Below are 22,040 nucleotides of genomic sequence, written 5' to 3' on the forward strand. Positions count from 1 at the left end.
AGTGAGACGGGGGCTTAAGACATTGGCAGTGCATTGAGTTTGTAGGACATGGCTTACTTTCATCCTTTGGTCAGCCCTTAAGTTGATCAGGTATTGTTTAATTTCACACCTTGGTCAGCCAGTGTTTACTTTACACATATCACTCATAATTAAACTCTACTAATCCTACCTGCCAGTCTCAGGTGAGGAGTCCAAGACAATATGGTTTAAACTTAAGGGGGGGGGGGGGGAATCACAAAAACAAGTGGGTTTCATATCCTGCTGTTCATGCTTTTTTTCCCCCACTAAAAATGCAGCAAAACCTGATACCTGCATGTTTTGCACTTATTTATAGCTTTCTATGTGCAAAAAAAAAAAAGATGCAAAAACGCTGAAAGAAGTGACATACTGCTGATATAAAAACGGAGCAGTTATCCAATTCAGTCAGGAAAAAAAAAAAAAAATGAATAGCGTTTCATGTTGTGCTATACATGCCATCAAGAATGACAGAAACCAAAAAGTAGCCTCTAAAAAAAAAAAAATATACAAACTGGGTAAAAAAATAGATTTTGGGCTATAAGATACACCTAAGACATATTAAACTATTTGGTGCTAAATGACAAAAAATAAAAATAAAAATGGGGGCATTAAACAGTGTCCTAGTCACAACCTCCTCAGGCAGACAGGTGCAATCCTACTTTGGTGACATAAATTGATTAGAATTATAGAATAGAATAGAGTGAGGAGTAAAAAATAAAAAAAGGGGTTACAAGAAATAATAAAGTGTCCCTAAAAGCTAGTTAAAATAGAATTTTACATAAAAAAAAAATCACTTTTCCATTTAGGAAAACTGAAGAGCAAGTCAAGATCTCCCATTTAGGATTACAAGGAATTACAAGTTCTGAAAACAGTTGTTTTTATGCAGATTTCTAACAATAAAAGGAGGAAATCCTTCCAGACAAATGGTAATCAGAGATTAGACGTAAGCTTGTTAAACAAGCTCCATCTCCCCGTGGACTGTCAGCTGAGCAGACTCCATATTCCTTTCCAAATCCCCTAGGGCCACTCGAATGAATACATTTACTACTTATCTTAAACCATGAATATTTGATGAACTTCCACAATAACATATTACTGCATCTCACCAGGCAATAAAACATAATGAACTGGTCTCAACTTAACAAAAAATCGTGGCCCCCTTCAATGAAGTCCCTAAAAGCCTAGCAGCCTATGGAACAAAAAAAAAAAGGGAGCTTGCACCCCTATTCAGGGACTTTCTGTTCTCACTGTGTATGGGAGGGCAGCCACACAATGGAGCCAGGTTTTTACTCAATGGAGTCTACGTGGCGTTTGGCTGAAATGTTTGTATTGTATCTATATCCACGAGGGCTGACACAAGAACACTCTGTGTTCACTCGCTCAGGAACCCTTTCACACCGTTTACATGCATGATGAGTATTAGTTCAAAACCCACACTCTCGCTGCTCGCCATTCAATCGGGGAAATTAAGACGCTTAGGACAAAATACGCTACAAAAGGCTAATACAACATGCTACTAATTCCTGTCCTTTCAGCCATTATCCCCCTGGTTGAGGCAATGCACCTGCAGATGAATGGCACTTAGGTCGGCATTCAGCTACCCCTGTAAGTTACTGGCGGAGAAAGGAGACACACGCTTTGCCTTTGCTAACTCCGGCCGTTTTATTATTGCAGAAGTGGGAACAATAACCGGCTAACCGATGACCCCGGACTACTACTTATATGCGAAAACTTCCAACACCATCAATTTGTTTTCTTTATTTGTCTAATTTGACCAAGGTGCATTGCTGTAATGATATCACGCAAACTAGTGGCCACTGTAGCATTCTTCAGTAGTACGATCGGATCAATTATTGTGCACTTTTCTTATACTTCCATATAGTTTATTCCTTGTTAGAAAACTCCCTGGAAAGTACAAAGGCCCCTCCAAATCATCAAGATTGATATACTGTATGCTAGTCTTGATGGAAGGGTATGTGGGGGTAAGATGCATCAAAGTCAGTAAGAGGTGCACTTCTTTGAGCTGCTATGCACCACTGCAAATGTACTCCATGAGTACACATCCATCATAAGTTATGCTACATTTGTAGTGCAAGTGATGATGAACTTGTCGCCCCCACTCAGCTATGACCCCTCTAATGGTTGAAATCCATTCACAAAAAAAACAAAACACAACAGCAGCAGCAACAACAGCAGCAGCAACAACAGCAACAGGAGCTACAGCAGCAGCAACAACAGCAACAACAACAGCAGCAGCAACAACAGAAGCAACAACAGAAGCAACAGCAACAGCAACAACAGCAGCAACAACAACAGCAGGAGCAACAGCAGCAACAACAACAGCAGCAACAACAACAGCAGCAAAAACAACAGCAGCAGCAGGAGCAACAGCAGCAGCAGGAGCAACAGCAGCAGCAGCAGCAACAGCAGCAGCAGCAGCAACAACAGCAGCAACAACAGCAGCAACAACAGCAGCAACAACAGCAGCAACAACAGCAGCAACAACAGCAGCAACAACAGCAGCAACAACAGCAGCAACAACAGCAGCAAAAACAACAGCAGCAGCAACAGCAGCAGACGCAACAACAGCAGACGCAACAACAGCAGCAGCAACAACAGCAGCAGCAGGAGCAACAACAGCAGCAACAACAGCAGCAACAACAGCAGCAGCAAAAACAACAACAGCAGCAGCAACAGACGCAACAGCAGACGCAACAGCAGATGCAACAGCAGCAGCAACAACAGCAGCAACAGCAACAACAGCAACAGCAGGAGCAACAACAACAGCAGCAACAAAAGCAGAAACAGCAGCAACAACAACAACAGAAGCAGCAACAACAGAAGCAGCAACAACAGAAGCAGCAACAACAGAAGCAGCAACAACAGAAGCAGCAACAACAGAAGCAGCAACAACAGAAGCAGCAACAACAGAAGCAGCAACAACAGAAGCAGCAACAACAGAAGCAGCAACAGCAACAGAGGCAGCAGCAGTAACAGCAACAGCGGCAGAAACAGCAACAGCAACAACAGCAGCAGCAACAGCGGCAGAAACAGCAATAGCAGCAGCAACAACAGCAGCAACAGCGGCAGAAACAGAAACAGCAGCAACAGCGGCAGAAACAGAAACAGCAGCAACAGCAGCAGCAACAGTGTACATAAAACAACCAAACTTTTAAATTGGGAAACGATTATAAAGTGCAACAACCCTTAAACTCTACAGCAGGGGTCTCAAACTGCATTCTTCGAGGGCTGCAAATCGTGCGTGTTTTCAAGATTTCCTTAGCATTGCACTAGGTGCTAGAATCATTATCTGTGCAGGTGATTAAATTATCACCTGTGTAATACAAGGAAATCCTGAAAGCATGACCTGTTTGCAGCCCTTGAGGAATGCAGCTTGTGACCTCTGCTCTACAGCATACAGTACTTTATAGATATTCGAAAAAATCTAAAAAGGCATTGATTGGTCGCTTTTAAATAATAATTCAAAAATTACCAATAAAAATAAAATGTCTGATTTGGTAGTAAGAAAACATGTTTCATTCATTCATAAATTTCATTAAAAAAAAAAAAAAACTTAAAGGGAACCCTGAAGAGTGTGATTCCAGCTAGGAACGTTCTACTCTGAAACACTGCGGCGTTTAAGAATAAACGCCCTTTGGAAGATGGCTGGGGCCTAGGAGTCTCAGACCCCAGCATTTTGTACCTACCTCAGCACAGATGATTGACGGGACGAAACCCAGCAAAGAAATCGGGGTGTGGAGGAACCGCAGGGAACCAGCCTCGCAATGGACAGCCAAGTCATATGGTACTCGGACGACTTATCAAGGTATGTTTGTTTACTGTAAAATGCCGCAGTGTTTCAGAGTAAAACATAACCGGCTGAAGTTGCACAGTCAGTGTCTGATTCATGCGGCCTGTGGTTCAGCTAGCACGACTTGACAGGTTCCCTTTAAAAATCCCACACAAGAAAAAGCTTTTGTAGTGGTTCTCTTTCATATAAGCCAAGCTTAAAAAGGAGGTGTCAGACAGTAAAATCATTTTTATATTAGGCATGGAATGATTAAAAATACTAAATATAAGCATATTGCCTTCCAGCACAGGACACTCCGAAGGCTCACTCCAGAAGTGGCGTCTGCCCCATTCTTAAGTCTCGACACCGCTGCACCCTGTAATTGGCTGCAGTGGTCAGGTAACTAGAAGAGCGCATCATTGGACATTTCTCCAACTGTGTGTTCTTCTAGTAGTCTGACTTCCAAACAGGGCAGTTTCTGGAGCAGACCTGTGTAGTAGCGGTCTTCGCTGGAACGAGGTTATGCCTCAAGTTTATCATTTTAATTAATCCATGCCTAAAAAAAAACCCAAAACCATTTTATTAAGCAAATTTTAGAGATGAAAGTGGATATAAACCTGCGCTGTCAAGGATCCAATATACAGTAGGATACAATAGGCGGTTTTATTTGTCAACGCTTTTCGAGTCATTCCTCTTCATCAGGACAATCCACATTAATATTTTGTTTGTCTTGATGAAGAGATTTGTTTACCTCGAAACGCGTTGACAAATAAAACAGCATCTGGTCTCCAATTGTATACTGGATTCCTCGGCAGCACAGGTTTACATCCACTTTCATTTCCAAGTTTGCTGACTACCTAGTGGATCTGCAACAGCCGTCTTTGCTTACAAGCCAACAAAAAGGTTATGACTTTCACAACTCCCCCTGGTGTGAAAGTCCCATTTTACTCTTTCCTTTCTAATCCGGATAAGACCTTATTGCACTGTCATTTTTTTTTATTTATTTTTTTTTTATCTACACACGAAAAGTATTTTACTGTCAAGCCAGCCCCATTAATTTCACATTGCTTTTAGGGCATGTTCACAGCTCGAGGAAACAGTCAATTGAAAGGTTTGTTGCGGAATCTGAATCAAAATCCACAAGCATTACATTGTGGTGCTGGATTATAACATCATTTTTAGAATCAAATCATTTTTCACATTTAATAGACCATACATAATTGCTCTGCTTAGAAACCATTCTCGATTTTCTTGTCTGTGATTATGGTGAAATAAATGCTGAATAATGGTGCATTTACACAGCACGATTATTGTGAACACGAGATCCTAGTAAAACTCGCAAAAAAAGATGGTTTTCGGCAGCACATCATCCTGTGTAAACCGGACCTCTGCTGCCGAAAACAGCAGCAGCCAAAATACACTGAATTATTACTATTAAATGCGGTCTACCTGCCTAACCGGAGAGTAAACTTACAAATATACATCAATATCTGATTATAGTATACTAGTGACTACACAAAAACATATTTCTAATTAGAAATAATATTAAAGTAAAGAACGAAAAAAAAACCAGCACTACTTACTTGGACCTCTTCAAACTTTTCATCAACTTTGGAAGTGTAATGGATACGGAACATAGTGGATAAGTTTCCAGCGCTGTAGTAAAGTAAAATCTGCAAACCCTTATATCCGAAAGCCACCTCACTGACATTACAAAAGAAAAAAATATATATATAATAATATTTACAGGAATACCAGAACATTTACTCATTAGGTTATACTAGATCAATATGCAATAACTATGTTTTTTTCCTCCACTTCTTCCCAGAGCCATAACATTTTAGTTTTTCTGTCAATATGGCCGTGTGAGTTGTACTTTTGAATGACACTATTGATTTTACCATATAGCGCATTTGAAAACAAGAAAAATAGGGATTTTTGTGTACTCACCATAAAATCCTTTTCTCCGAGCCAATCCTTGGGGGACACAGGACCATGGGAGTTATGCTGCTGCCACTAGGAGGACACTCTAGGAGGACACTAAGTGAACACACAAAAAATTAACTCCTCCTCTGCAGTATACACCCTCTGTCTGGCTAAGATTGAACCAGTTCGGTAGCAAAGCAGTAGGAATATTAAACAAAAGGCAATAAACTATGTCAAAACCGGACTAACAACAAGCCAATAGGCTAACAGGGTGTGTGCTGTGTCCCCCAATGATTGGCTCGAGAAAAGGATTTTACGGTGAGTACACAAAAATCCCTATTTCTCTTACGCCTCAATGGGGGACCTAAAGCAGTCCCTGGGTGGGAATTAACACAACTGCTATTACCCCATGTACCGGTAGCTTATAGCTGAGGTGCTGCCGATTGCAGAATGTGCCTGCCAAGTGCAGCATCTGCCGAGGATTGAGAATGAACGTGGTTATGTTTTGTAAAAGTATGCAAACTGGACCAAGTCGCAGCTTTGCAGACCTGTTCTGACGCCTGGTGCCGAATGGCCCAAAAGGCGCCCACTGTCCCGAGTCAAATGCACCTTAATCCCTGCTGGGACAGGAGTGTTCCTGACACGGTAGGATTCCTGAATAGCCGAGCGGATCCACTTGGCTAGTGTGGCCTTTGAGGCGGGTAGACCCTTCCTAGGTCCCTCTGGAAGCACGAACAGGACATCTGACTTGCGGAAGGGAGCCGTCCGAGAGATGTGCCGTCGAAGAGCCCTAACCAAATTGACAGTGTGGAGAGCTTTCTCGATACGATGGACTGGTGCCGGACAGAATGAAGGCAAAACAATCTCCTCGTTGAGGTGAAAAGAGGAAACAACTTTGGGTAGGAAAGAGGGGGAAGTCCTCAAGACTGCTTTATTTGGATGAAAGGTCAAGAACGGTGGTCGGCAGGAGAGAGCTGCCAACTCCGAAACTCGTCTGATTGACGTAATCGCTACTAGAAAGACCACTTTCCAGGAAAGAAAAGTTAGCGAGACGTCCTGCAGTGGTTCGAAAGGAGCCTCTTGAAGGACTCCGAGAACAAGATTAAGATCCCATGAATCCAGCAGCATCTTATAAGGAGGAGCCACACGGGCGACTCCCTGAATGAACGTCTTAACCGGTAATCTGGTGGCAATTTTGCATTGGAATAGCACTGACAAAGCTGACACTTGTCCTTTGAGCGAGCTTAGAGCGAGACCCGATTCTAATCCTGATTGTAGGAATTCCAATATGGAAGGAATGGAAAACACCAGAGAACGCCCATGGGCGTTGCACCATGAAAAGAAAATTCGCCAGGTGCGATGATAAATACGCATGGATACGGGCTTCCTAGCACTAATCATGGTGGAGGAAACCCCAGGAGAGAATACAGCTTGGGGTAAAATCCAGGACTCAACGGCCATGCCGTCAAAGACAGAGTCCCGTAGTTCTGGTGGTAAATCGGGCCCTGTGAGCGTAGATCCATGAGATCTGGTAGCCGCCAGGGAACGTCGGAGACCAGTTGGATGAGTTTGCCGTACCATGCTCGGCGTAGCCAGTCCGGCGCGACTAGGATCACTGGTACCCCCTCTGCTCTGATTTTCTTGATGACCCTCGGGAGCAAGGGGAGAGGGGAAAAAATGTACGGGAGCCGGAACTGATGCCACAGCAGCACCAAGGCGTCTGCTCCGATGGCGCATGGATCGAGTGATCGGGCAAAGAACTGGGGAACTTTGTTTAGCCTTGAGGCAACGAGGTCCACATCCGGAGTCCCCCAGCGACGGCAAATCTGCTGGAAGACTTCCGGATGGTGAGACCGCCCTCCCGAGGCGAGGCCCTGGCGACTGAGAAAGTCCGCTGCCCAATTCTCCACCCCCGGGATGTGGATTGCAGAGATGGGTGAGTGGTTGCTCTCGGCCCAACGAAGGATATGAATCATTTCGTGCATGGCCGTCCTGCTGCGGGTTCCCCCTTGACGGTTGATATACGCCACCGCCGTGGCGTTGTCGGATTGGATCCTGATGGGGTGACCTGCGAGGAGATGGTGAAAACTGAGTAAGGCAAGTCTGATCGCTCGTATTTCCAAGATGTTGATTGGGAGATGCGACTCTCGAGTGGACCAATGACCCTGTGCCATGTGGCGGTTGAAAACTGCCCCCCAGCCCAAGAGGCTGGCATCGGTGGTCACCACTAACCAGCTTACTGGGAGAAAAGACTTCCCTTGGTTCAGGGAGGACTTCAGCATCCACCCCCTGAGGGTTTGCCTGACCTGCCGAGGCAGACGGAATCGACGGTCGAGTGAGAATGGGCTCCTGTCCCAGGCCAATAGCAGCGTATGTTGCAAAGGACGGAGATGGAACTGTGCGAACAGAACCGCTTCCATCGCTGCAACCATTTTCCTGAGAATGCGCATGCTGAAACGAATGAAGTGAGGAACTGGGTGGGAAAGAGTGCGTGCTCCCTGTTGTAAAGCCGAGACCTTTTCTGGAGGGAGAATGACCAACCCGCGGGAAGAGTCCAGGATCATGCCCAAGAAGGAAATTCACTGAGCCGGTACCGGAGATGACTTCTCGAAGTTTATTTTCCAGCCCAGGCGAGAAAGAGTACCCACCGTGATACCGACGGACTCCTCGCAGGCTGGGTAAGACGGGCCTTTGATCAGTAGGTCGTCCAGGTACGAAAGTACCACCCCACCCCGAGTGTGAAGAATGGCCACGACAGCTGCCATGACCTTGGTGAAAACCCTAGGGGCGGTGGTGAGGCCGAAGGGCAAGGCCACAAACTGGAAATGTTTGTCTCGGAATGCGAAGCGTAGGAATTGTTGATGAAAAGGAAAGATTGGGATGTGGAGGTAAGCATCCTTGATGGCTATGGTTGCTAGGAACTCTCCTCTTTCCATGGACACGACAACAGAACGTACAGAGTCCATTCTGAAGCGTCGGACCTTGACAAAGTTGTTTAACAGCTTTAGGTCTAGTATGGGTCGTAGAGAACCGTCCTCCTTCGGGACCACAAATAGGTTCGAGTAAAACCCCCTGAACCTTTGGTCCTGGGGGACCGGGATAACTCCGTCTCTTCGGAGCGCCTGTATGGCCTGAAGAAAGGCTGATGTCCTTGTTTTGGGAGGAGAAGACTGGAAAAAACGTGTCGGGGGAGGGCAAGAAAACTCAATTTTGTATCCGGAGGACACCAGCTCTCTGACCCACTCGTCGTGAACGACCTAGAGCCAGGATTGACGGAACTAAAGTAAGCGACCCCCTACTTTGTCGGTGTCCGCCGGATGTAGCGACGAGTCATTGTGTAGAAGGTCTAAGGGATCTGGGTCCCTTAGAGCTGGATGCCCTCGGTCTGGGTTTCCAGGTACAGTTAAGTCTGTATGAGACCTGGGAACCTCTGTCTCCACGCGGAGCTCGTCCTGAACCCGAAGAGAAGGTTGTAGAGGACCAACTGGAGTTGTTGTGAAAAAGCCGGAACCGAGGCTATTGTTGATTCCGAAAGGGCCGGGCAGGTCTTTGCTGAGGAAGAAATTTACTCTTTCCTCCAGTAGCGTCAGAAATAATTTGGTCTAGTTTTTCTCCAAATAAATCGACCAGCTTGGTAAGGCAGAGAGGTCAATGTAAATAACCATGGTACCGCTGAAAACGTCATCTTGTCCCGCAAAAAACGAGCCGCCATACTGCATCATCAAAAAAAAAAAAAAAAGTTATAGTCCTCAGAATAAAGCGATGCAAAAATAATTATTTTTTCTATAAAATAGTTTTTATCGTATAAAAGCGCCAAAACATAAAAAAATAATATAAATGAGATATCGCTGTAATCATACTGACCCGAAGAATAAAACTGCTTTATCAATTTTACCAAACATGGAAAGGTATAAACGCCTCCCCCAAAAGAAATTCATGGATAGCTGGTTTTTGGTTATTCTGCCTCACAAAAATCAGAATAAAAAGCAATCAAAAAATGTCACATACCCGATAATGTTACCAATAAAAATGTCAACTCATCCCGCAAAAAACAAGACCTCATATGATTTTGTGGACCAAAATATGGAAAAATTATAGCTCTCAAAATGTGGAGATGCAAAAACTATTTTTTGCAATAAAAATCCGCTAAAAAAGTAAATCAAACCCCCGTTCATGACCCCCTTAGTTAGGGAAAAATAATAAAATTAAAAAAATGTATTGATTTCCATTTTCCCATTAGGGTTAGGGTTGGGGCTACAGTTAGGGGGGGTTTCAATGTTTAGGCACATCAGTGGCTCTCCAAACGCAACATGGCGTCCCATCTCAATTCCAGTCAATTTTGCATTGAAAAGTCAAATGGCGCTCCTTCCCTTTCGAGCTCTGCCATGCACCCAAACAGTGGATTACCCCCACATTTGGGGTATCAGCGTACGCAGGACAAATTGCACAACAACTTTTGGGGTCCATTTTCTCCGGTTACCCTTGGTAAAATAAAACAAATTGGAGCTGAAGTAAATTTTTTTGAGAAAAAAAGTTAAATGTTCATTTTTTTTTTTTAAACATTTCAAAAATTCCTGTGAAACACCTGAAGGGTTAATAAACTTCTTGAATGTGGTTTTGAGCACCTTGAGGGGTTCATTTTTTAGAATGGTGTCACACTTGGGTATTTTCTATCATATAGACCCCTCAAAATGACTTCAAATGTGATGTGGTCCCTAAAAAAAAAATGGTGTTGTAAAAACGAGAAATTGCTGGTCAACTTTTAACTCTTATAACTCCCTAACAAAAAGAAATGTTGGTTCCAAAATTGTGCTGATGTAAAGTAGACATGTGGGAAATGTTACCTATTAAGTATTTTGTGTGACATATCTCTGTGATTTAAGGGCATAAAAATTCAAAGTTGGAAAATTGCAAAATTTTCAATATTTTCGCTAAATTTCCGTTTTTTTCCCACAAATAAACGCAGGTAATATCAAAGAAATTTTACCACTATTATGAAGCCCAATATGTCACGAGAAAACAATGTCAGAATCACCGGGATCCGTTGAAGCGTTCCAGAGTTATAACCTCATAAAGGGACAGTGGTCAGAAATGTAAAAATTGGCCCGGTCATTAACGTGCAAACCACCCTTGGGGCTTAAGGGGTTAACAACCAGCCTAGCACTGGCATTTGTTTATAGCTCAGTACTTTCTTTTTTCCTTCATTTTCCTAAGTTAGGCTACTTTCACACTAGCGTCGGGCCGAGGTCACCGACACTAGCGTTGTCTCCGCCACACAACGGGGGCAGCGGATGCATTTTTCCAGCGCATCCGCTGCCCCATTATGAGGTGCAGGGAAGTGGGGGCGGAGTTCCGGCCGCGCATGCGCGGTCGGAAAAAGCGGACCGTCGGGAGCAAAAAAAAACGTTACATGTACACGTGTTGTGGCGGACAGCCACAACACGGCGCAACCGTCTCACGACGGTTGCCACTTGTAGCAATCCGTTGCAATACGTCGCTTAATGTTAGTCTATGGGGAAAAAAACGCATCCTGCAAGCACTTTTGCAGGATGCGTTTTTTCTGCAAAACGACGCATTGTGAAGGATTGCAGTTAACGCTAGTGTGAAAGTAGCCTTACTGACAGAGTTGGCACAGTATCTGTCCTGGTATCAGCAGCTTTAGTGCTTTCTTAGTACAGCACCAGTGTGTTTATCCTTTGTCAGTGTTTTTTTTAATTATTTTATTTTGAATGGGGCAAAGGGGGGGGGGGGCGCGATTTGAACTTGTGTTTTTTTTATAAATATCTCAACACTTATTTTTTTATTTTTTTACAGTATTTAATAGTCCCCCTAAAGACATTTGAAGCTGCGATTGTCTGATCGTTTGTGCTATACACAGCAGGGCTTTCAGCACTGCTATATGTAGCAGAAATCACAATCTCCTATAAATATCAGCCACGGCCTGGCGTTCATAGGAGATTTACAATGACAGGCATGGGGGTCTCCTGCAGACCCCAGACTGTCATTGTCAACCCATTGGCGCCCCACGATCACGTGACGGGCACTGATGTGGGCGTCTTATGACGGTGAGTGTTAAATACCGCTATTAGTGATGAGTCAGTGAGGCATATCATATCAGTTGTCATATGCAGGGAAAGATGCAGGCTCAGCACCAGAGCCCGCATCAAAGGCAGGGACGCGACCTTGGATGTAGCTATACGTCTAAGGTTGTAAAGAGGTTAAAAAGGACACAGAACTTAAAGTATTTTGTCTACCCATGTGCAGGGGGGCTGAATATTTAGTTGCACTCACAGCACAGTCTTGTTGAGTAACTTATTTTTAGCTGCTACTTCTATAACAAACTTATTAATCAGGAATCTTTCTATAGTACTTACTCATCTCCAAATATCTGGTGACTGAACTCTGGGGTAAATGTTGTACCGTCATCATCAATGTCCTCAGGAAAGCGCACTGGCATGAAGTAGAAGGTAAAAAAGTGTTAGAAACAAAAGCATATGAGAAAAGGTTCTATGAGCAGACACGTGTCCACATCTCTTATAACATTGCCGCCATTCATACAGACTGATTGGGGTTTTGAAGAAAAAAAAATATCAATGTTAATGCTTCTGCTTGTCAAAGACTTGAAACATCACCCAAATCTGAAGGCAAAAAAAACAATCCTGACCCAGTCCTGTTCATATAGCTGTAGTTTCTGAAAATATAATGTAGATCGTAAAGTTGACCAAGAAGATTTGCAGGACCTGAGTCCAGTGGCCACAATGGTTGTCCATGCCCGACCGGACTATAGTCCTGCGAGCCTCCACCTAGCAGCTGGCATCCATGACATATCTTCTGATTACAGCAGGATGCAGGCACGTTGTCGTGCTAGGCCTCCTGCTCAGAAGAGCCAGCAGGTAAAAGGAGGTACGAAAGGCTCAGAACAGGCAAACACGGAGGACCCGCTTGCCTGATCAGAGATTTATTTTTTTGTTCACAGGGAATGGCCAAACTAAGAAAAACAGTTACGTGACAAAGTCAGCATCCTTGATGGGTTATTCCCAGCAGGATATAGTGCTTGTTATCATCAGTACTTTTGCAATTTATGCTAATTAAAGTTTGCAGCCAATCTTGAGATATGAAGACTCTGGTTTCCAGCTTGTTACCTAGACCACCGCTACAATCCACCACACAGGCCCAGCGCTGAAGCTGGACTGGATTAAGAGGTAACGGCACGCTCCAGCGATCCTGTCAATCTTCAAAACCGTGCTTAAAACAGAAATCAAAATATGCTTGCACTCACTGTGCATTTCCTGCCATCTAGCAGCAGTGGTCGGTTTCCAAGGAATAGAACCATTAACAAAAGAATATAGTGTTAAAGGGGTTGACTGGTCTTCTGATAGAGCGAGAGGTGAGGATACCTGGTGAGGCTGTTATTTGCTTACTTCCGGCCACAATCCGATTAGATATGCATGGCTTGTCTAAATACAGCTGAATTGAGGAAAAACCCGAGCACGTTTAGTCGGCATGTGACCGCATATATACAATTGTGGTCTCCTGTCAGTCTGCTCTCACCTCAATACCGGTGAATCCTGACAGTATGTAAACAGCTCGCTGTCAGAATTAAGAAGTCCGCAGACTTATTAGAAGACCAGACCCTTTAAAGCTGCACAGCATTTGTTATTATGGATAGCAAGCATAGCTACTCTTAAGACGGTTTATACTCACCCAATTTCAACTTAATGACTTCATTTGTGTTACATTTATACTCAGCCAACTTCTTTTCCATAGTATTGAGACCTAAGACAAACATTACAATAAATTGGTGAGTCATAAGAATAAAAAAAAAACAAAAAAAAAAACACATGCTCAAGCTGCAGAAACAAAGCAATTCTGATTCATGTAAGGAATTATTCAGTCACAGAAGTTTCTGCAACATGTGAACAATGCCTACCGTGTACTTATCACAAGTGTCCTCTATGGAGATTAGTTGCTCCCCTACTGGTACTTAGTACAGTTTGTACATGTAGTATGTGCCAAAAAAAAAAAGGAAAATCTGGAAATAAATGATAAAACTTATCCTTACATTGTGTCTGTGGTGAGGGGGTCATGACTGCATCGGGAGGGGGGCTGATGCAGCCACTGACTTCAAAATATGACTCTATGGACTACGCTCTCCTTTGACCCCATTTCCATACTACTATTGTCAGTCAGTATTTCCCCAAAGTAGTAATAATACTTAAGTGTTTTCCGATTGACGCAATGTCTTTTTTGCACTAAAATGAGGTGCAAGCATATGATGGGCTCATGGGCTGTTTTTCAGGAGGATTTCACCTGGAATCCGCCTGAAAAAGTGCTTAAAAAAAAGTATAAGACGACGCGTGCATATACACTTATGCGACATTCCAAAAGGCTTTGGATCATAATTTTACAGATTATGTGCCAGAAAAGTGGCAGTGCCTGTGTCTTGTATTCTGTACGATATGTCACAAAGGGCCTCAAATAAATTTGTGACGGATGCTCCAGTTTTATGGGTGACATATATAACAGGAAATTATGATGGCTATGTATGAAGATGGTGAAGTGAGGCTAATTTGCGTGAAGTAGGGCCAAATGTAATAAAAGTGTATCAATTATACTTGATACAATTTGCAAAGAAATAAAAGTCTTGTTCTTTTAATTTCTATTTTTAAAATATCTGTTTGCTGTCAATGCACGAAAATATTTGTTTACATACCGTACAAACCTAGCTCTGCTTAAGAATCAGAAATGGATGGAATGATATCAAGCTCTGAGAAGTGCTAGGTTTGTAGGTTTCCAGCCTGTGTTATAAACACAAATGTTTACATGTATAGAGGAGCTTTCACCACATTTTTCATGTTGAGCAGAACACACGACAGAATACTGGCTGCAGAGCGCGAGCAAAATATATATGTTTTGGGGGCATTTTGCTGTTCCCCTTAAAGAGATATTAGCAATGGAAGTATTTGGCACCTAATGAGTTAATTTTAATTAAGACCAAGTGGGTGTTATTGGATATTTTTCACTGGCTGATGGGAGCTTAGTTGATGAGTTAGACTCATCCGTGCTCTCCTCCCAGCACTTCCTATTCATGCAGGTTGGACCAAAGTCGTATCCTTACATCTCACACACTGAGAAATCTGCTGTAAGCTATGGTGGGGGCGTGCTCTTCTTCCCCTCAGTGTTGCTGCTTGCTTATGATTGGTCAGCATCATACCAGAGGAAGAAGAACACGCCCCCAGTTAAAAAAAAAAAAATCTGATAACACCCACTTAGACTTAACGAAACCATATTGAGCCAATTACTTTGATTGCTAGTATATCTTATACAGAAGATCTTTGCAAATCTATTGCATCAACTTGTCATTAAAAACACAATTATCGAAGCCGTGAGGTTATATTCACAGCGTTAGCCACTGAATGTAGGCGCTGTCGGGGGTTTAGGTCAGATCCTTCCCAAAATAGGACTCGGGCTTATGCGCTGATGGGGCCATTGTCTATAATGATGCAGACATAGTCACAGTGTGCTATTTTGTGCATCATTTTCAGCCATACACAACTAGTTGAGGTGGGTAACAAGACATAATGGACTACTAGATGTATAAGGCCAAAAATGATGCACAAAAGAGCACACTGTGACTACGTCATGATCATTATAGTCAATGGCCCCATTAGTGCATACGCCCGAATCCCATTTTGCGGGGGTTCAGATGAAGCCACTTAATGTAAGGGCAAAAGTCTTGTAAACCCAGCCTGATGCCTTTACAATTGAGCTTTATAACAATATAGAATCATGAGTAGTGCATACTGCAGGTGCATCTTCAATATACACTTGACCTAAACTGTTACATGTAAAAGTTTGTGCACCCCTGATCAAAATTACTGGTATTGTGAACAGTTAAGCAAGTTGAATATGAAATGATCTCTAAAAGGCCTAAAGTTAAAGATGACACATTTTCTTTGTATTTTAGGCAGAAAAAAATTGTTTTCATCTTTTATATTTTAGAAATTACAATACGGAACATTGTGCTAAAAAACAGCAGCCAGTAGGTTCTTCTAAGCAGCTGCCTACCACGTTGAAAATGAAAATATTGGAGGCTCACAAAGCAGAAGGCTATAAGATAGAAAAGCAGTTTCAGGTTTCACTTTCCTCAGTTTGAAATATAATTAAAAAATGGCAGCTAAGAGGAGCAGTGGAGGTCAAGAGAAGGTCTGGAAGACCAAGCAACATTTCAGTGAGAGCTGCTAGTACAATTGCTAGTGAGGCTACTCAGAACCCCTGCTTGACTGCAAAAGACCTTCCGAAAGATTTAGCAGACTCTGGAGTTGTGGTACATTCTTTTACTGTTTAAACACACCTGTACAAATATGGCATTCATGGAAGAGTCATCAGAAGAAAACCTCTCCTGCCTCACCGTAATATTTAGAGCCAGAAGTATGCAAAAGAACATGTAAACAAGCCTGATGAATTTTGGAAACAAGTTCTATTGACCGATGAGGTTAAAATAGAACTCTGGCCACAATGATCAAAAAGGTATGTGTGGAGAAAAAAAAAAGGCACAGAATTTCAGGAAAAGAACACCTCGCCAATTATTAAGCATGGGGGTGGATCAATTATGCTTTGGGGTTGTGCAGCAGCCAATGACACAGGGAACATTTCACGGGTAGAGGGAAGAATGGATTCAATTATATTTCAACAAATTCTTGATGAAAACATAACACCATCTGTAAAAAAGCTGAAGTGGAAAAGAGGATGGCTTCTACAAATAGTTAATGATCCTAAAACACAGATCAAAATCCACAATAGACGACCTCAAAAGGAGCAAGCTGAAGGTTTTACAAAGGCCCTCAAAGTTCCCTGATCTGAACATCACTGAAAGATACCAGCTACCTGTGAAGTGGCCTGTAACCTTGGCAACCAGTGGTACACTAGAGAATAAAAAATCCATCTGTTCTTGCGAACAGAATGGGGTTTTTTTTTAAAGGCAACCTGTCATCTGATTTATGCTTCTCAAACCGGACAGATCTCATAACTATATTAGAAAAAGATATACTTGGCGGCAACTGTGCAGCCAGGCTCTGATTTATGAAGTCTATGGTTTGGGCAGCATGAATCAGATGACCGGATCCCCTTAAAATACAGACTTCTGTCACATCCATGTCAACAGAAATTGTGAAAATTAAGAACTCTCACTACATGCTCTTCAGACATTTGCTTTCTAATAATTTTATGTCTATTATGTGACTCCATGTATTTCCAATGACTGCACCATAGATTGAAGCTGAAGTCTAAACTGAGAACGTTTGCACATATGCATGATAAGTCGTGACATGCTCCCTAGCTATAATACCTGTATATTACCCTGAAAGATCAGATCACATATCTACATTATCTGATAACTTACATTTATTTCAAAACTTGTTTTTTGGGGGTGGAGAGAGGGATATCTGACACCTTTCATCATCAGATGTAAAAAGGGGCATAGAACTTTTGTCAGCAGGTTACACCACACGCAACACCCATCAAGTGGCCTACAAGACAATGTCAGCAGCGCCTCTCGCCTCCCGTTGCAGAATTATTTCCCTGACAGCATCACTTTACTGTGGAATACTCAACTTTTTGTAACAGGATCTAATTGGATAAAAGTTGCAGCCAGCTGCAAGAAATATACAGAGCAGGACATCAAGCAGTTAGCATACAGTATATAGCAAATCCAAATAGGAGTCGTATACCAGGTAAGAACTTGAGGATGGGTTCCACGTTGATCCACTACAAAAGTTTAACATATAAAAAAGACAAAAGGTACCTGCAGATACATTTTTCATTACTTGGCTGAGTAGCACAGCAGCACAACACTCTGCATGCCGAGCAGCTCGGGTCTTAGGCTGCAATTACTCCTGCAGCTCTTTTGACAATATTTTTGCATCAAAGCAAGAAGTGGATCCAGTAAGAAGTGCAAATCGTTCTTTAAATATTTATCATCCCTTTTGGCTTAGGGTATTTGTGCAGTGTACAACCAGCAGCAGACAGCTGTTACAGCATAGTGGATAGGATTTCAAGAAATCCCATGTCCACTATGCATCCAGACATGCCTGTGGATCACCGGCGGAGACAGACATGCGACGCATCTTTTCAGACTGCAGCATGTCTATTTATCTTGCGGAGACATGAGCCTCTGCAAGATAAGATTTCACCTATACAAATGTATTGGACGCAGTGAATCCGAACGGTTCAGTGAAACACATGCGGATTTACCTGCATTCAATAGCTGGCAGCGCTTTGGATGTGGTGGACTTGCGCTGTGTTCAAAGCGCTGCCAATGCCAGAACGTGTGCACATACTCTTAAAAGTAGAAACAAGTAACCACTGTGACCACACGGTGCTCACCCAGGCCCTCTATGTAATAAGGCTGTCACACAGGGGCCACCAGCAGAAAGTTAAACACAGAAACAGATCCCTAGGAAGCAGTTCGTTTGCATCTTGAGACCCACGGTCAGTCATTATGCATAAAAATACAAGAGCGTTAGTCTACTGAATGAAGCCATATGTCCAGCTACATATGCAAGTCATGAATTCTGAGCAGGTTGCTTTTAATGCCTCAAGCACACAGCTGCATATGGTGCACGAGGGTCTCACAGTACCTGTGACTATTGTAAAGGCTTTGTTGTCATATTCCGCATGAACCCAACAGAAATAATATTGTGACGAGCGCCACCCGATTCAGTTTTGTGGTCCATGGGACCCTGAGCAATCAGACACTTCCAGGAAGTTACTGTCAGAGGGATTCTACAGGACATTAAACAATCTGTCACCAGTTTTTCTGCCATCTAATCGGAGAGCAGCATAGTGTAGAGCCAGAGACACTGACTCCTGCAATGTGTCAGTTACTGGGCTACTTGCTGTAGTTTTGATTAAATTAGTTTTATCAGCAGGAGATCTTCGCCAGAGGTCTAGTAAACCTACAGCCATGCAGACCTCCATATTCATGAGCTTTATAATACAAATCCCCACCACTGATTGACATCTTCTTGTGTACACTGTGCATAGGCAGAAGTTTGCCAATCGGTGGGGTGGGATTATACCGATAAGTAGTAGATCTGTGATTTTTATTAAAACTGCAGCAGCCTAGTAAATTACATCTCTGGAATCAGGGTCTCATCCCTTATATCATGCTGCTCTCAAATGGAGTAACAAAAACTAGGTGACACACTCCCTTTAATAATCATGACCTATTAGGATAGCTAGTGAATATCAGATAGTGTTTGGCTGAGGAGGTCTAACCTATCAGCTGACTGAAGGGGTCACCATTGTTCGCAGAGTGCTGTACGCTTCATAGCGCCTGTGCTTTAGTCCTTCACCTCAGTGCAGTTCAGCCTCATTCAAGTCAGTAGCAGACACAGCCGCTACAACATATACAGACCTTCAATCAGGGGCGGTGAATCTCACCCACAATTATGTGATATTACTGACTACAGATGAGCAAGTCTCCTAAAAATCAATTTGGGCATATTTTCTTTGCTGAGAATAAATTTATTCTGAATCAAAACATCCCCAATTGCCGTGAAGGTAGGAGAATAAGATTTAAAAAAAAAACAAAAAAAAAACCTTTATTCTCATCTTTCCTTAGCTGATCTTGCACCACCGCTCTTCTCTGCTCCGTCAGTTTCCTGCTCTTCCGGCACAGAGGCCTGTGATTGGTTCATGCAGTCACCTCGCTGGGTGGTGTCACAGGTCTCAGCGCCAGCAGAAGACCCATGTGTCAGAGCAGGAGAGTATAAAGCTGTGTTTTATTCCATTTTGTTATAGGCATTGACCCCTCTCCCAGGTCCATCGCTGGGTCTCCACTGCTGCTCCCACAGTCTGTCAATCACAGGCACCATGAGCAGCAGCGCTGGACCTGGGGAGGGTGAGTAAAGCTCCTTTCAATCCCATCCCCCAATGTGGCAGCTGGCTGCTATTCTGCAGGATTCATGCAAAACAGAATCAGAAAATCTGTAAGGTTTTGGTAAATGCTGATTTTAAAGTTAATTTGCACCAATTCAATTGACCAAAGGAGCAGATAAGACCCCAAACCATTTCCTTCACCCCCTGCACAACACATAGGTGAGGAGAGCCCCGCACAAGCTGCGTGCACCGGGCTGTGATACAGTGCACTGAGGCCGCAGGGCCCCGGGAACAGTCAGCATGTAGCCACCAGAGTATTTGGCGGGAGATGGCGCAGGAGGGGGGAGCAAGAAGTGACGTGTGACCGAACACACCGGCCCTCGCCGCTACCCACCCTGCTGACCCCCCGGGACCGCACCGGGAGGAATGCTCGGCTGTGACGAGTGTTATCTGCTGTCCTGTAACCTGCTCCTATAAGCGCCGCTGCCCTGCAACTTACCCGCCATGTCTGCTCATCTGCAGCAACGTCAAGAGGCCACAGCCAATCAAACGGCGCGTTCCACCGCACACGTCACATCGTGACGTACTTCCGCTTCCGGCGGCGGCAGCTGGCTCACCAAGCGCTACATGGTCTCCTAGCAACCGCCTAGACTGCTGAGCAGGCAGTGTCCAGGCCAGCGTTCTATGCGGGAGAGCAGCCACTGTAGTGTTCTGTAACCCCTTCAGGACCAAACCTTGTGTGGCTTCTAAGATCACAGGGGGGCTCTTGTTTTACTACATTTGCAAGAACCTGCACCCTTCTGTATGTTTCCATTTATATAGCGGTGTGGGGGCTTGCTTTTTTTTTTGGAAGATTAAAGAGCGTCTGTCTGTAGGATCAACCCTCCTGAGCCGTCTATATGGGCACGCAGGTCACAGGAAGCTGAATAAAATGATACATTGATCTCTGCGATCCGATGTCTTATTCTAGAGAAATCCACAGGTTTCTTAATAGATCTTCGCTCATTTACATATTAAGAAAACCACGGTTTTCTCTGGAGTAAGAAATCAGATCACAGATATGAAGGTATCACTCATCCAAAAGAAAAAAATGGCCACAGAAATCAAGTGTACAATAAAAAAGTATATCCCTTTATTAAATGTTCATCAAAGACGTCCACTAGTCAGACAACCCCCGCTCGATCTTAATATGTGCCCCCGTTAAAATAAAAACATACCTCCCGTACCGGTGTCGTTCCAGTTGTGTCGGCACTCACGTTCCCCGGCTCACCACATGAGCCCTCCGCCCTATCGCCGCTGGCATCATTGTCCCCACATTCGGATGTATAAGTAATAGTGATGAGTGAACGTGCTCTGATAAGGTGTTATCTGAGCATGCTCAGGTGCTATCAGCATGTCTTCGGCGTACTCGAATAATATGTTCGAGTCTCCGCGGCTGCATGTCTCACGGCTGTTAGCAGCAACACCTGCAGGGATTGTCTATCTGTTAGGCAATCTCTGCATGTGTTGTGGCTGTCTAACAGCCGTGAGACATGCAGCCGCAGAGTCTCGAACATATTACTTGAGCATGCCAAAGATACGCGGATAACACCCAAGCATGCTCAGATAACACCTTATCTGCTCATCACTAATCAGTAATCAAGAGGAGGTGAGCAACACATGCACTGACGTGTGACCGCAAGTACGTGATTTGAATATATTATTATTATTATTATTTATTTATAAAGCACCATTGATTCCATGGTGCTGTACATGAGAAGGGGTTACATACAAGTTACAGATGTCACTTACAGTAAACAAACTTACAATGACAGACTGATACAAAGGGGCGAGGACCTTGCCCTTGCGGGCTTACATTCTACAGGATTATGGGGAAGGAGACAGTAGGTTGAGGGTTGCAGCAGCTCCGGTGTTGGTGAGGCGGTAGCTTCAGTAGTGGTGAGGAGGCAGCGGGGTCAGTGCAGGCTGTAGGCTTTCCTGAAGAGATGGGTTTTCAGGTTCCGTCTGAAGGATCTGACTGTGGTTGATAGTCGGACATGTTGGGGCTGAGAGTTCCAGAGGATGGGGGATATTCGGGAGAAGTCTTGGAGGCGATTGGATGAGGAGCGAATAAGTGTGGAGGAGAGAAGGAGGTCTTGGGAGGACCGGAGATTACGTGAGGGAAGATATATGGAGATTAGTTCAGAGATATATGGAGGAGACAGGTTATGGATGGCTTTGTAGGTCAGTATTAGTAATTTGAACTGGATACCGATATATGCGGTGATGAGCCAACTAGACATGTACGGACTAGCTCAATACAACCGAATTGAGCAATGCAAGACACGTCTAGTCAGGATATGGTATTCAAATCGTATACTTGCGGCCTCATGACCTCTCCCGCCACCAGAGAATCCTGACAATGCGCACTGTGCATGCGGAGAGC

The 22,040-nt window shown here is 43.7% G+C and overlaps 1 protein-coding gene across 2 annotated transcripts in view; it reads right to left on the reverse strand.

Annotated features, from left to right (window-relative positions):
* Window positions 1-20,407, reverse strand: part of HAT1 (histone acetyltransferase 1) — a 44,757-nt gene extending 24,350 nt beyond the window's left edge. The window contains exons 1-4 of one of the 2 annotated variants that reach the window (XM_077272704.1): window positions 20,115-20,407; window positions 13,439-13,510; window positions 12,109-12,184; window positions 5,392-5,512 (exon numbers count right to left, since the gene is read on the reverse strand). In XM_077272704.1, the coding sequence (XP_077128819.1) occupies window positions 5,392-5,512; window positions 12,109-12,184; window positions 13,439-13,510; window positions 20,115-20,121 (276 nt within the window). In that variant the 5' untranslated portion in view covers window positions 20,122-20,407. The other variant, XM_077272705.1, reaches the window with a different exon arrangement.
* Window positions 20,408-22,040: the final 1,633 nt, after the last annotated feature.

Source organism: Ranitomeya variabilis, chromosome 7 (genome assembly GCF_051348905.1).
Source record: "Ranitomeya variabilis isolate aRanVar5 chromosome 7, aRanVar5.hap1, whole genome shotgun sequence".
NCBI classification, from domain to species: domain Eukaryota; kingdom Metazoa; phylum Chordata; class Amphibia; order Anura; family Dendrobatidae; genus Ranitomeya; species Ranitomeya variabilis.